We start from the raw sequence: 13,699 nt of genomic DNA, 5'->3' as shown, positions 1-13,699 counted from the left end.
TGAATTTTAGCATCTCAAAGGGATTAGCCTCCTGAAGGAGCACAAAAGGTGGAGCCCTCTTGACAGGACAATGACCTTGGCTAAATGTTGTCTTTTCCCCTTCCCTGTGATGTGCTCTGGTGATCAGAGGGGGGCTGTTCACATGCCTGAAGTGGTCAGGGGTCATCAAAGGGCAGCTGTCCACTATAAAGGGCCGTCTGCACAGAGCATCACTTCAGCCTGAGACCAGCTGGAGGAAGGACGCAGACCTTTTCCTCTCTCTCTCTCTCTCTACTCTTTCGGACTTGGAATGGAAGCGAGGGTCTTCACAGTTTTCTGCACGCTCCTCCTCTGCTCTTCTGTTTTCTCCTCTCAGGGTCGGAGGCATCGCTCGGGCCTCGAGTCCGGTTTCAGAAATCTGTCGGTGAGTCCCGGCAGCAGATTCCCTCCGTACATGATGCAGCTATACCGCTCCTTCAGGACGGCCGATTCCTCGCCGTCAGACACTTTGACCGCACAGGGTGACAACCTGTCAGCGCAGAGCTCCGACTCTGTCCTCAGCCTTGTAGCCAGAGGTGAGTAAACGTTCTGTTTTCTGTCTGTAAACTGTATCATGTCCTGTCTGTGTCCTCTTGCAGCTCTGTGTGTTATCTGTGTTATCAGACCCCTCCCTCTTTACAACCCCAGCAAGTGTCAAAATGCTTATTGGACTTAAAAGGCTCCTTGTGTTTTTACGTGAGAGGGTGTGTATATTAGCCCTCAGACGTCCTTGCACAGGGGGGTTCAATACACATCCTGTCCCTGCTCTCCCCTCCCACTGCTCTGTGTTTTGACATTTGTCCAGGGATCTGCTTTTCCCCCTGAAGACATCCAGACTGCTCATCTCTTACTCCGTCTTAACCTTCAGGTTGTCATCAAGCCGGAGGAAGGTGGACGATCTCGTTTGACATGTCGTCCGTCTCTGCCGGTGAGCTCGTTCAGTCGGCGGAACTCCGGATCAGACTCCCGGCGTTCTCCGGATCCAAGCGGGCCACGGTGGATTTGTATCACTCCGGAGAGCAGAGCTGTGACCCTGACGGCGCGGCGTGCCACCGAGAGGAGGAGCTTTTCCTGGGGAGTTTGGTCACATCGCCCAGCAGCTCGAAGTCTTCCTGGAAGGTGTTTGACGTGACCGCTCTGTTGAAGTACTGGCTGCATCAGGGAGGCAGCGTGTCGGGACAGGAGGCGTCAGGGGAGCCCGAGGAGGATCAGGGGAGCGGAGGTGGACACGAGGGAGACGTGATTTTTAAGAATTTGGGATCGAGGCGGAGAAAGACTCTCCATCCGACGACAAACCGGGTGATGATGGTCATCTTCTCCAAACACAGCCTGCCACAGGAAAGCCACGCGGCGTACAGTCTCATTCACGCCGTGGAGAACTCCAAGTATGTGACCACGGACAGAGCGAGCAGCGACGGGCAGAGTCGACGCCACAAAAGGAACAGGATGGAGAGGATGAGGGTGACGGATGGAGATTCTTCTACAGCTGCACCGCCGTCACCGCCGACGCCAGCAGCAGAGCCGTCTCAGAGGACGCTGTGTCGGAGGGTGGACATGTGGGTGGACTTCGACCACATCGGCTGGGACGAGTGGATTGTTCACCCGAAGCGCTTCAATGCGTACCGCTGTGAGGGCGAGTGCCCCTCCCCGCTGGACGACTCCTTCCATCCCACTAACCACGCTTACATGCAGGTGAGATTAAAGTTTTCCACTCTTCACAAACGTCTCAAACATTCCTCGTTTTTTTTTTGTTGCTGTTTTCTTCACATGAAATGTTCTTTTTGTTTCTCCAGAGCCTCCTGCGTCATCACCACCCTGAGAGAGTGTCCTGTGCGTCCTGCGTGCCGACGCGCCTCAGCCCGCTCTCCATGCTGTACTACGAGAGCGACGACCTGGCCCTGCGGCATCACGAGGACATGATAGTAGAAGAGTGTGGCTGTCACTGAGGACTGGATGAAGCATGATCCTGAAGAAACTCAGTTTAAAAAAAAAAACATTACATGGAAAATGTTACTGATGGATTTCTCCAACAAAACACTAAATGTGACTTTTCATCCATACTGGGTGACTCACGTTAAAATATATAAATGTGATAAGGAGAAATCCATGAATCCAATGTTTTAACTTTAATCTATTTATACCTTATAATATATATTTTGTACATAAATATAAAAAAATATATAATAAAACATTTTATTTTGACTTGGTTGTGAAGTTTTGTGTTTTTTTTTAATGGTTTAATTTTTGGATTAAATAATCGTCAAATACTCTTTATATTTATTTATAGACAGAATAGAAAAGAATACTTTGTGTACTTTTGTATGCAGCAGGTAGAAATGTGTCTTTGACTTGGATGTAAATATATAAGCTCTTAACTTTTGAGCTTTATGATTATTAATGCCCCGAACATGATATCATATAAAACTCATGAGGTCTTCTTTATTCAGCATTAATCATCTTTGCATCCTGTATGATAAAGTTGGTCGTCCGTCATTAACAGTTAGACGAGACGGGCTGCTCTTTTATTTATAAAGCACTCGATGATGCTGAGGGTTCCTCGAGTAAACATGATCAGGAAAACATCCTTTACCTTTTGTGCTGCTCACACCTGAACATTACTAAACACATTAAAACCAGAGCCGACCGATTCATCAGCCAGCTGATATTAACATATCAATCGACTATCAGTATCGGCTATTTTTTAATTTTTTTAAGATTAATTTTTTGGGCTTTTGTGCCTTTAATGAAGAGATAGGACAGTGGATAGAGTTGGGAATCAGGGACAGAGAGAGAGAGAGGGGTATGACATGCGGGAAAGGAGCCACAGGCTGGAATCGAACCTGGGCCTATAGCCTCCATACATGGGGCACGCGCACTAACCACTGCACCACCAGCGCCCCAGTATCGGCTAATTTTATCACAGATATGCACCGATATCACTCCATTTATTCACCAGTCAAAAAGCATTTAATTTGAGTTTCATTGTATTACACTAGCAGAGTTTTCTTTATGGATTACAACAATCATCATCATCTCCAGAGTGTAAAGACACACGTTAATGCACAGTTCTAGATGAGTGACCATCTTGTCTTCCTTATATATCATAAGTGTTCATAACTGAGGGATGAACGTGATAAATGTGTTTATTTATATCCATCTATCTCTACAGATTGAACATAGATCTCATCTCGGACGATATTTCGGTATCAGATTTTTTTTTTTCTCCCCAATATCGATTATCAGTATCGACCCCGAAAACCAAATATCGGTCGGGCCCTGATTAAAACTCAATACAGTGATTACCATGAGTCAATTTAAAAACATGATGACAAATCAGTGTGCTCATGAGTGTAAATGTTTCTGTGGTGTCTTATTCTTCTGGTTTTATAATCTTTGTATTTTGTCGTTGTTGATTTTGGTCATCTGTTCGTTTTAATTGTTCTCTCCACATCATTTTAAATCAGGGCTTGTCCTCAATGATTTCTCCAGAATGAATAAAAGTTGAACCAGTTAATAAAGATCCAAATTAACGTGTGTTATTATACACGCTTATAACGTCATGCAAGTAAAACTTTTAGACTTTGTTAAGTATAATAGAAAAATAATGTGTCTACTTTCTCAAGAAAAAGCCAAAAATGTGTCTTTAACTTGAGCAGAAATATTAAATAAATAGTCAAAAGTAACATATTTACACAGGTTGACATGTTTTAAACTATTAAACACACTTAAATAAGAAAATATTTAATATATAAACCCCTAAAAATGACTAGAAAATGATCTGAAGTGTTGAATTGCACAGTTTGAAATAAAGCTCTAAAAAAAAAAAAAAAAAATTAAAAATCAATAGGACGTTTGTAAAAGGGATTTAAAAAAACAGGATGTGATGGGGCACGGATCAGGCTGTAGACCTCATCGCAGCGGCTCTTTGCTGCATGTCATATCTCTCTCTTGCTGTCTTAATTAAGGCAAAAAGACCAAAAAGACATCCTTTAAAAAGACCAATGATGTGGCAAACATTTTTAAAGCGAGAGAATCAGACAACATGCACATATTACTTTTTAAAGTCAAAGTTTTCAGGGCTTCATTGTGTTTTATTTACATTTAATGTTCACAGAAAAAGGCATCAAGTGTCTCATGTATTATTCAAATTCATTTGCCCCGCTCTTGTGTCTTTGCAAAACCTTCTGATTTTTGTAATTTCAAATGTTTTAATCTTGAAGCAGCAGCTCGTTTACACACAATACATCTCAGGGAGCGATGAAAAATCCCTCCTCAGAGGCTCAACCTGCTCACAGAAACTCATCAACATCTTAATCCCACTTACCTCGTGTGGCTTGTGACCAGCTCACATCTTTAGTGTATTTGCCTTCCTCGCCTCCAATCCACATCCAGAGCTCACAGCTCATTAGTGTCCGGCCTTCTTTTGTGGATTGTGATCAAACAGGAGAGCTACACAAAATGAGTGATGCAGCAAAGAGGGGGGGGGGGGGGGGGGGGAGCAGTAGCATTTGTTTACTTTAGGGAAGGAGGGGGCGGGGGTGTCAGGAAGCAGAGGTGACAAGGGGAGAAACAAACACAGAGCGACGTGAGGGAGTGCAGAGAGAGTCACCGTCTGGATGCTGGAGCTACTGTGGAGGACGGACCGGCTGGACTGGATCTGATCAGCTGAAACTGTTCAATCCACACGTCTGACACAGAGCAGACATCAGGTCATGTCTTTTCTTCAACAAGCAGGTCTAAACGTTGGACTAAACATGGACTTTTATGCTCATTGAGGAAGAATTTATGACGTCTGTCTGCATTACAACGACACACGAGGCTTAGAAAGGTCAACTTAAAGCTCCTGTGAGCAGATTTTAACTGCTAATAAAACAGACTGAAAGTAATACCTCTAAGTCCTGAACCCAAGCACACAAGACCATCAGCAACAAGATTGAATATTTTTTCTTATTGTAAAGCAGAACACCACTGCTGCAGGTAGGTGTCATCCAGATTACCTTTACTGGTCCCACAAGGTGAGAGGTTGTTCTTCTCTTCACCGACTCCGCAGCCATAAAACAACATTCAACATCGTTCACATTAAACATAAAACACTGAACGGAATGAAATAATGCCAGAAAACATTTCTAAGACTTGTTGTGTCATAAACTGTCCACTTCAGAATAAATCCAGTACAATGTGTGCACAGTGACGGAGCTGGAACAGAACAGCTGATGACATGACCCCGTCCAGGGGGGGGGGGGTCTCGCCCAGCTGTGTTCAGTCGTATATTGACCTCTCTTTATACACTCCACTGACTGAGGTTATCAGTTGGCCGTGAGCTCCGGGAGGAATTCCTCTGATTGGACGTGTGCTGCTCAGGATGTTTAAGCAACATGGAAACAGTCGAGACGTTTCATGTAGAAACGTAGATTAGATTTTTGACATACTTTAAAGCTGCTGTGAGGAGTTTTTATCTGGTTATGAGACAGACTGAAGTTCATTCTCGTGCTTCTTTATAACATTTGTAAAGCGAGCAGGATCATCAGCAGCAGGTTGAAATATTTCTGTGCAGTCACTTTAATCAAACACAGGGCAGGGTGCAGACAAAGTGAGATTCAGATTCTGCATGTTTGGATTTTTCAAGGCAAACTTTTGCAGTCAGATATATTTTTCTTTTAAAAGACAGAAGGGTGATTTTTTTTTCCTTACTTACACCAAAACATTTCACTGCTCAGCACACGCTCCTGAACAAGCTCTCTAACTGCTTTTTAACACTTCAAACTTTTACGATTTGAAACTTGTTTTAAAACCAGACAAAACAAAAGTCTGTTGCTGTTTTCAAATGCAAAATCTGAACCACCAAACCCGAGCCTGTTTGCAGCTACAGATCTCTCTGTACTTCAGGTGACTGATGGATCTCTCTCTTCAACACCTCATGTAGTGGCTATTTGTCCAAAAACAATAAAAAATCTAAATAAAGTAATATCAAACATAATCAAATGAGCACTGATGCACCATGGGGGATGTGATGTACGCAGGCAAAAGAAATCAATGCAAGAGATCTGCAGGTTGTTTGGTGGTTTATTTAAAGAAAGCAAACAAAAGAACAAAGAAAGTCGTTTCTCCTGCTGCCTCTCATAGGCCCACCCAGGTGCATGCTGGTCCTCTACCTGCCTCTTAAATAACCTCTGGTGCCCACAAAACTAAATGTACTAAACAAATAACTAGCAGAAGAAAATATTACCCAAAATCTATTCTAAATAAAGAAAACCTGTAGAATAATTAAACAGCTCCAACATCTCATATCCAGCAGCTGTTAAAACGGTTGAAGCTGAAACTTGTTTTTTTACTTAAGAATCAAATCCTGTTTCTCTTTTCAATCCATTGCACTGCTTGCTGTCTCTTTTCTGTCTGTGCTGGACTACAGTCATGTTTCATATTTGTATGCACCCCTCGTCTCAAAGCTGACTTTTCTGGGGGGGGCAGCGATGGCCTGGTGGTTATGTTGCACGCCCCATGTGCGGAGGCTGTAGTACTCATTGCAGCGGTCGTGGGTTCAAATCTGACCCCGGCCATTTGCTGCACTCTCACCTCCCAAAATGTCCCTCTCTGTATGGGGCAACATAACCACTAGTTTTTAAAATATTCAAAAAATGATCAAGTTGACAGGACATGGAAAGTTTCTCGTCTGAAATCTATGAACACACAGTAAATACATCAACTACAGGTGTGTGAGTGTGTGTTTGTTCTGAGGTTTTCTGTATTTGTATGTAGTTAAATCATCGTATAGCAACACGTTCCAATGTATTTTATCATGCCCTGACCCTGAGGTTCACCTGAATGATGTTTTTTCTTTTTGAATGTTTGACCCGCGCCCTGCCATCACAGTGCCGATCAGCCTGCTGCTGTACTGATCTATGCACAGTGTGGGACTGGGTGCAGCAATCACCCGTCAGGACACTTCAGGTAGAAACAGTGGATCATTAAACTTTATGTGGCAGTGAGTTAAGTGTTGCTGACATGACCCTTCAAGGAGCACAAAGACAAATACACGACTAGAGTTTGTTTTTGCTTTCATGGTGTTTGTTTTTAATGATTTGTTGACCTACAAATGGTGAGAAAATCTGTTTCAAAATTCCATCAAAAAAATCTGTTTTACATTCTCTGCATGACACTTCAGCTGAGGAACTTGTTTTGAAAGAGAGCGGTCGACAAGTGAGAAACAGTCTCTAAAGGTTTGAAGGCAGAATCTGACTCGAGGTGAGCACATCAGGTAACAACTCCATCTGGAATGGAAAGAATTCAGATCTCTGTCCGTTCTTAGAGATCAGGTTCAGTTGGTGTAAAAACATTTTCTCAGTGTTGACTTTAAACTTGTAGCCGCTACAGGAAGGCACACTTAGTCACACATAAATCAGGTTTAAGCCATCAGGCAGAAAAAAAAAGAAAAAAAAGAATAAAGTGTGTTTACAGATTTGTTCTGGGCATAAAAAGATCGATACAGACTTTAAGACACTGGAGATACTGCGGGGCAAACCTCCGTCCTCCTGGAATGGATAATGGGAACAGAGACGGCGCTCGTGAGCCTCTCTTCACAGCGTCTTGTTGAGAAGTCTGATGTATTACCACCCGTACCAGGACTGACTAGATGTCCATTTCAAACTGTGCATCATCACCTTCAAAAAGAAAACAAACACATCATTAACTGAACACTGAAGAAGTAGGAGTAACTCTCTCATACCTTCTCTAACTCACAGGAGTTCAGAGACTTTCTATCAGTGGTTTTCACTCTTACACAGGCTTCCTTTTATGGGAGGTTGGTTTTTTTGGGGGGATAAAAATGAGCCGAGTTGGGATAACAGCACATTGTCTAATTAAAAGGGGCTATATGTAACTTTTTACGCCTTATTATTTATTATTATTATTATGATTATTAATAAGCGAAGGGTTAACTGATGTGAAACAGTAGATGTTCACTGTCTATCTGTGCTGCCTGTATAAAAAGTTTCCCCGGGTCGTATTTTCCATGAAAGCTCCAGGAAGTGACATTTTTTGCGCATTCTCAACGTCCTCCTCACTCCTCTCCGCTTACAGAGATCAACAGAACAAACTCATCACACACTCCTGCTCTCAGCCTGCAGAGACTGAATACAGACACACAGACTCCTTCACATGTGCATGACCACATTTGCTCGTTGTGTACGTACGAGCACGTATGACGAGCACGCGAGGGAGAGCGAGCAGCAGGTTACTGGTGCAGTTCGCCTAACGGCCTGCGGTATCGCTACAAACGCAGTATTTTTGATAGTTACATATAACCCCTTTAAGATATGTATGGAGTTAAATAAGTGAAATGATACATTACAAGATACATGTTGTAGCAGTGTCGTGTGACTACAGGGAGAAAATGATCAGCCGGGCTAATCGCTGACTGTGCAGATGTAACTCAAACAGATCAATAGCATGGGATTAATCACAATTAAAAAGGGGTTAGATTAATAAAGATAAACTAGTTAAAATGACAAATATATGAAATCTTGAAATATTTCAGAGGTATGGTGTGCGATTTGTTTAAGGATAGCAGAATTATAAACTCAGACGTGATACTAAAAAGATACTAGAACATGTTTCTACACAACATCAGTAGAATTCCTAAGCAGCCAAATTCTGGTCATTTCTTGGTTTTAACTTCTGAACATTGGAGGCAGACTTCCTGCACACTGACGTGCATCACACTGAAGGTAGCCGACAGCTCCTGCATCAAACTGTGACAGGATGGACCTCTATCTAAAGAGTGAAATCACACTGACTGATTAAGTGTAACTGAGTTAACATAATATAATCTTTCTTATTTGTTGTGATAAATTTGGACTTTTTGTGACATGTTTCTTGTGAAGGCTCACATCAACATGACGCTGACATCAGGAGTTATCGTGCAGCCCTGTTACAAACGTTTCCACACGTTGTGTACATACCAGTGTGTTTGGTTTCAGGAGCAGTGATGTTGTTGTTGTTCAGTAGTTCTCCATTAGGGGTCTTCTCGATGGCGTCTTTGATGGGAGGACTGGTCACACCGGGAATATTTGGCAGACCACACGGAGGAGTTCTGGCCATCGGAGAGCTGCGGCGCTCCAGCAGGAACTTCCGGTCGTAGATGATTCTGGTACCTTTTGAGTGAGGAGAAAGGAGAGCAGACTGATGAGCGTCGGCTGACTGGCCAAAAATAAAAATAAAACTTTTTTGGGAAGCGTCTAAGACGAGCTGGAGAAAAATGGAGAAATAATCAAACAAAAACAAAACATTAACCATTAACATGATTAGGCCTTTCCCTCCCCTGACTGAACAATGGTTACATGAAGTCAGACGCAGTTACACAATAGAAGAAATGACAGCCCTGCTTCAAATGCCTGTTTTCAAAAGGAGACGGGCAGCAGATACTAACTTCTTCATCAGGAATTGATATTTCACCATTTTTATAAAACAGTAGTAGGTATAAATCAATGTATTGATTAATTTGTATTGGTGGTTTAGGACACCTCATACTAAGACCAGTCTAATAAAACGTCTGAATAAGTTTATTTTCATACTTCAAGTGATGCTGGAGCTGTTTGACTCTCCGTGCACCTTGGTGGTTATGGAACTTTTGCCAGAACACTCAATTCTATAATTAATAATAATAATAATAATAATAAAGTTTATTTATAAAGCACTTATCAAAACCAACGTCACAAAGTGCTTTACAGAAAAAATAAAAAATCCCAACAGTCAAATACACAACAATAAAATCCTATTAAAAGCATGAAAAATAAAACAACAGTGCAGCAATCATCCAATTAACAGAAAAACAGAGAAAAAGACATGACAAGTTAGAATCAGGCTTAATGTTTAGGTCTGATATAATAATAATTAATATAATAATATATATATATAATATAATTATAATAATATAAGTTAGTATCAGGCCTAATGTTTAGGTCTGATATAATAATAATAAATATATAATAATAATAATAATAATAATAATAATAATAATAATATAAGTTAGAATCAGGCTTAATGTTTAGGTCTGATATAATAATAATAATAATTAATATAATAATATATATATAATATAATTATAATAATATAAGTTAGTATCAGGCCTAATGTTTAGGTCTGATATAATAATATATATAATATAATTATAATAACATATAATAATATATATTATATATTTATATAATAATATAAGTCAGTATCAGGCCTAATATTTAGGTCTGATATATTTTGAGTTCTTACGTTAAAGACAACCTGTATTTTAGTGTCTTCTCTAATTAAAACGAACTACAAGCGAGTTAGCTGGGAACAACCAATCACTGATTACGTTGTCGATGACGTAAGACAAGAACTAGCAGTGTTGCCAGGTCCGCTTGTTATGAGCGATAGTTTGTCCATTTCCAAATCAAACTGAGATAAGACAAACACACACACACATATATATCTACTGCTATCAAGTGACCTCTCTTTTAAACTATGTGGTAGGTTAGGTAACCTGTTTGGCTTCATTCCATTTATTTAAGGAGCCAGGTCGCTTGTTTTGGGCTTGTTTCCATAGAGCTGGTTGCTTGTTTCTCTCGCGAAATCTGGCAACACTGGTCACTAACGTCAGAGGACGGTAGATGTCGCTGATGTCCACAAAATCTGCAGGTTTAAAAGTCCTAATAAACCCTAACACACGGTCTGAATTCACGACAAAACAAATGCACAAGTAAATAAAACAAATCGCCTCTAATGTCACGACTGTTTCATTTAGTCAGAGTCGGTTAATCGGTCCTCTCTGGTCGACTAAACACTAGCGTTAGCAGTTAGCTCCAGAGCTAGCTGTGGTTTGACAGCACAGGAGGGACCACATGGAGACAGCTGAAGCCTGACCTCTCTGCTGTTTAACAGGAGAACACGAACATGTGTCTGCAGAGAGTCACTCAACATGTGTCCTCTAACAAAGTGAAACAAACAGACTCGTACCGCCCGGCGTGGTGCTGAACAGGGTCCCTCCGGGGGTCGTGGAGTAGTCATGGGGCATGTGCGCCGCGTCGTTGATGGTCACCCTCCTGGTCGACGGGATGCTCTTTGCACTGGTCTTCTGGCACTCAGTAGACATTTTCTCTACTATTACAAACAACTAACTAAACTAAACAGGCTCGACTGAACAACAAAGCAACACCACACAGAGCCTGTTTCAGATCCTGCTTTGGCCTCACAGAATGTCGGATACATACAAATAAATATCTCTTTGTCATAAGTGCAAATGGTGAAAGGCAGTGTCTAAGCTGTCACATCACACACACACACACACACACACAGTGTCCAGGTTCTTTGTTTTAAATGACCTGAGCACACGTCGCTCCGCTTCACTCTTCATGCACACAAACAACACAGACAGACAGGCAGGCAGACAGACAGGCAGAGGAAAACACTTATACCGCCCCCTGCAGGATCATACCGCCCCCTGCAGGATCATAACGCCCCCTGCAGGATCATAACGCCCCCTGCAGGATCATAACGCCCCCTACTGGATCATAACGCCCCCTGCAGGATCTTAACGCCCCCTGCAGAGTTCAACACTTCTTTAACTAAGTCCAAACATCAATATTATGCAGAAGATAGAGGGTCTAAAACGTTTAAAATGAGGAGACTGTAAACTTGTAGAAAGCCTTAACCACTTTTCCTTTTCTGCTCTCATATTTTCTTTTTTTGTTGTTGATAGTTTCAGAGTAAAACAAGATAAAAGACCCGGGCCATACATTAGTCAAAATACACAAATCAGGGTTTTTCATTTGTCTTGACTCGGTCTGGATCCCTAAATGTCTTGGTCTTGGTCTTGGTCTTGGTCTTGGTCTTGACTCGGTCTTTTTCTTTTTTTTTATATTTTCAGAGTAAAACGAGACAAAAGAAAAGAAGGGAATAAAAAAGTAAAGAAAATAAAAAAGGTAACCTGAGCCATACATTAGTCAAAATACACAAATCAGGGTTTTTCATTTAAGCTGAGTTACATTCCGTACAGTACATATTCCATTTCTTCCAGACTTTTATATATTGGTCAAACTTTCAATCAATCAATCAACTTTTATTTGTATAGCGTCAACTCATAACAAGTGTTATCTGGAGACACTTTACATAAAACAGGTAAAAGACTTTACTCATTGTTATGTTACAAAGATCCGGCCTATCCATCATGAGCACTTTAACAAAGCAGCAACAGTTACAGTGGTAAGAAAAAACTTTATTATTAAAAGGCAGAAATCTTCAGCTGGATCCCCGGCTCATGACGAAACAGTCTTCACAGGTCTAGACTGCACCGGGCTTCGAAGGGGATAGGGGGAGAGATGGGATAAGATGCAGGAAGAGGGATAGGGAGCAAGTGGGTGGGGGGAGGCAGGCCGTCCATCAACAATCTTCATCCTTAATGAGACGGTCGGTCTCTCCATGCGGTGTATTTCTTTGATTATTTCTAACCAGTCATCCTTTGATGGGCGGTTTGCCTGCAGCCATCTCCGTGTGATTGCTTTCTTAGCTGCAACCAGAAAGACTTTATAGATATTTATCTGACATGAGATTGTCCGGGATTCAGTCCACGTTTATTCTAAACATGACACTCATTACTTCTGTAACCTCCTTCCAAAATGGCTGGACCTGTGAGCAAGTGATCTGCCATTGATTTATCACATTGCCTCCAACATTTGTTCTGACCCTGAGAACCCTGCTGCAAAAACCTCAACTTTGGGGTTCTAAAGAAACAAATTAAGTTCTTCCAGCAGAATTCCCGGCAGGCCCTTGAACAGGTTGTTGTGACCTGATGGTTCAAAATGTCACTCCAGTCGTCCTCAGATATCTCCTGGCTGGATTTGCTCTCATATTTTCTGGTATTTATTTGATCTCCTCTTGTTTGTTGTTGTTAGGTTTGTCATGATACTATAATTTTAACCACGGCATGAGACTAGTAAAAAATCAAACGATATTGATACCACTGAAACAAAACTAGAAGTCAAATACTGGGAACTTTGTTGTTTTAAATCATCAAATCCATCAAAGAGTACAAGCAAACTCCTGCACGCTGTCTAAGCTGCACAAATAGTACTGAGACGTAGCCGACTTATGTGTGTAATCTAGACAGCGTGAAGGAGTTAGCTTGCACTCTTTGATGGATTCATTCCTCTTGCAGACATCTGTCTTGTGAAAATATGTCTTAAAAAAAAAAAAGCTTTTGGCACATTGAGGTTTTTTTTTTCAACATAGCCTCCTTCATTTATCCCAAAGGGGAAATTCTGTTTTACACTCTGTCATTGAGAGACACAGGTTAGAAATACACACATATTCTTAAACAGAGAGATGTCAGACTGGGGCTACACAGAGCTGTTGGGGGGTTCGGTGCCTTGCTCAAGGGGTGCTCTTGAAGATTGGCACCTCTCATACAACTTCCACTTTTATCCGCACCAGGACTTGAAATGGAGACACTCCGGTTCCTAACCCGAGTCCCTTCAGACTGAGCTACTCCCTCTGCAGCTATATGGTTCATTAAGATCATGGAGAATGTATCGATAAGTATGGAGAAGTATGGAACATTTTGACAATCTTTTTTTATGCAAGCTACTTGATTGTCTGTTTTCATGGGAAAGGAAAGTACACTGAAGTGCCATACAACGTAACGTTCATGTGATGT

The 13,699-nt window shown here is 41.5% G+C and overlaps 3 protein-coding genes across 6 annotated transcripts in view; 2 read left to right on the top strand and 1 right to left on the bottom strand.

The window, feature by feature from the left end:
* osbp2b (oxysterol binding protein 2b) overlaps positions 1–13,699 on the top strand; it is a 337,585-nt gene that overhangs the window by 94,805 nt on the left and 229,081 nt on the right. The gene's annotated exons all lie outside the window — the stretch shown is intronic.
* On the top strand, positions 63–2,220 carry spaw (southpaw). Its single transcript, XM_061038965.1, has 3 exons — positions 63–554; positions 887–1,710; positions 1,812–2,220. The coding sequence occupies exons 1-3, from the start codon at positions 290–292 to the stop codon at positions 1,962–1,964; spliced, it is 1,242 nt and encodes a 413-aa protein (XP_060894948.1). The 5' UTR covers positions 63–289; the 3' UTR covers positions 1,965–2,220.
* eif4ebp1 (eukaryotic translation initiation factor 4E binding protein 1) lies at positions 7,066–11,427 on the bottom strand. Its single transcript, XM_061038964.1, has 3 exons — positions 11,005–11,427; positions 8,976–9,167; positions 7,066–7,676 (listed from the first exon to the last, which is right to left on the bottom strand). Exons 1-3 carry the CDS (start codon positions 11,138–11,140, stop codon positions 7,645–7,647), a joined length of 360 nt encoding a protein of 119 aa, XP_060894947.1. The 5' UTR covers positions 11,141–11,427; the 3' UTR covers positions 7,066–7,644.

The sequence above is a fragment of the Labrus mixtus genome, chromosome 5 (assembly GCF_963584025.1).
Source record: "Labrus mixtus chromosome 5, fLabMix1.1, whole genome shotgun sequence".
Lineage (NCBI taxonomy): Eukaryota > Metazoa > Chordata > Actinopteri > Labriformes > Labridae > Labrus > Labrus mixtus.
This window is presented reverse-complemented; position numbering and strand designations above follow the sequence as displayed.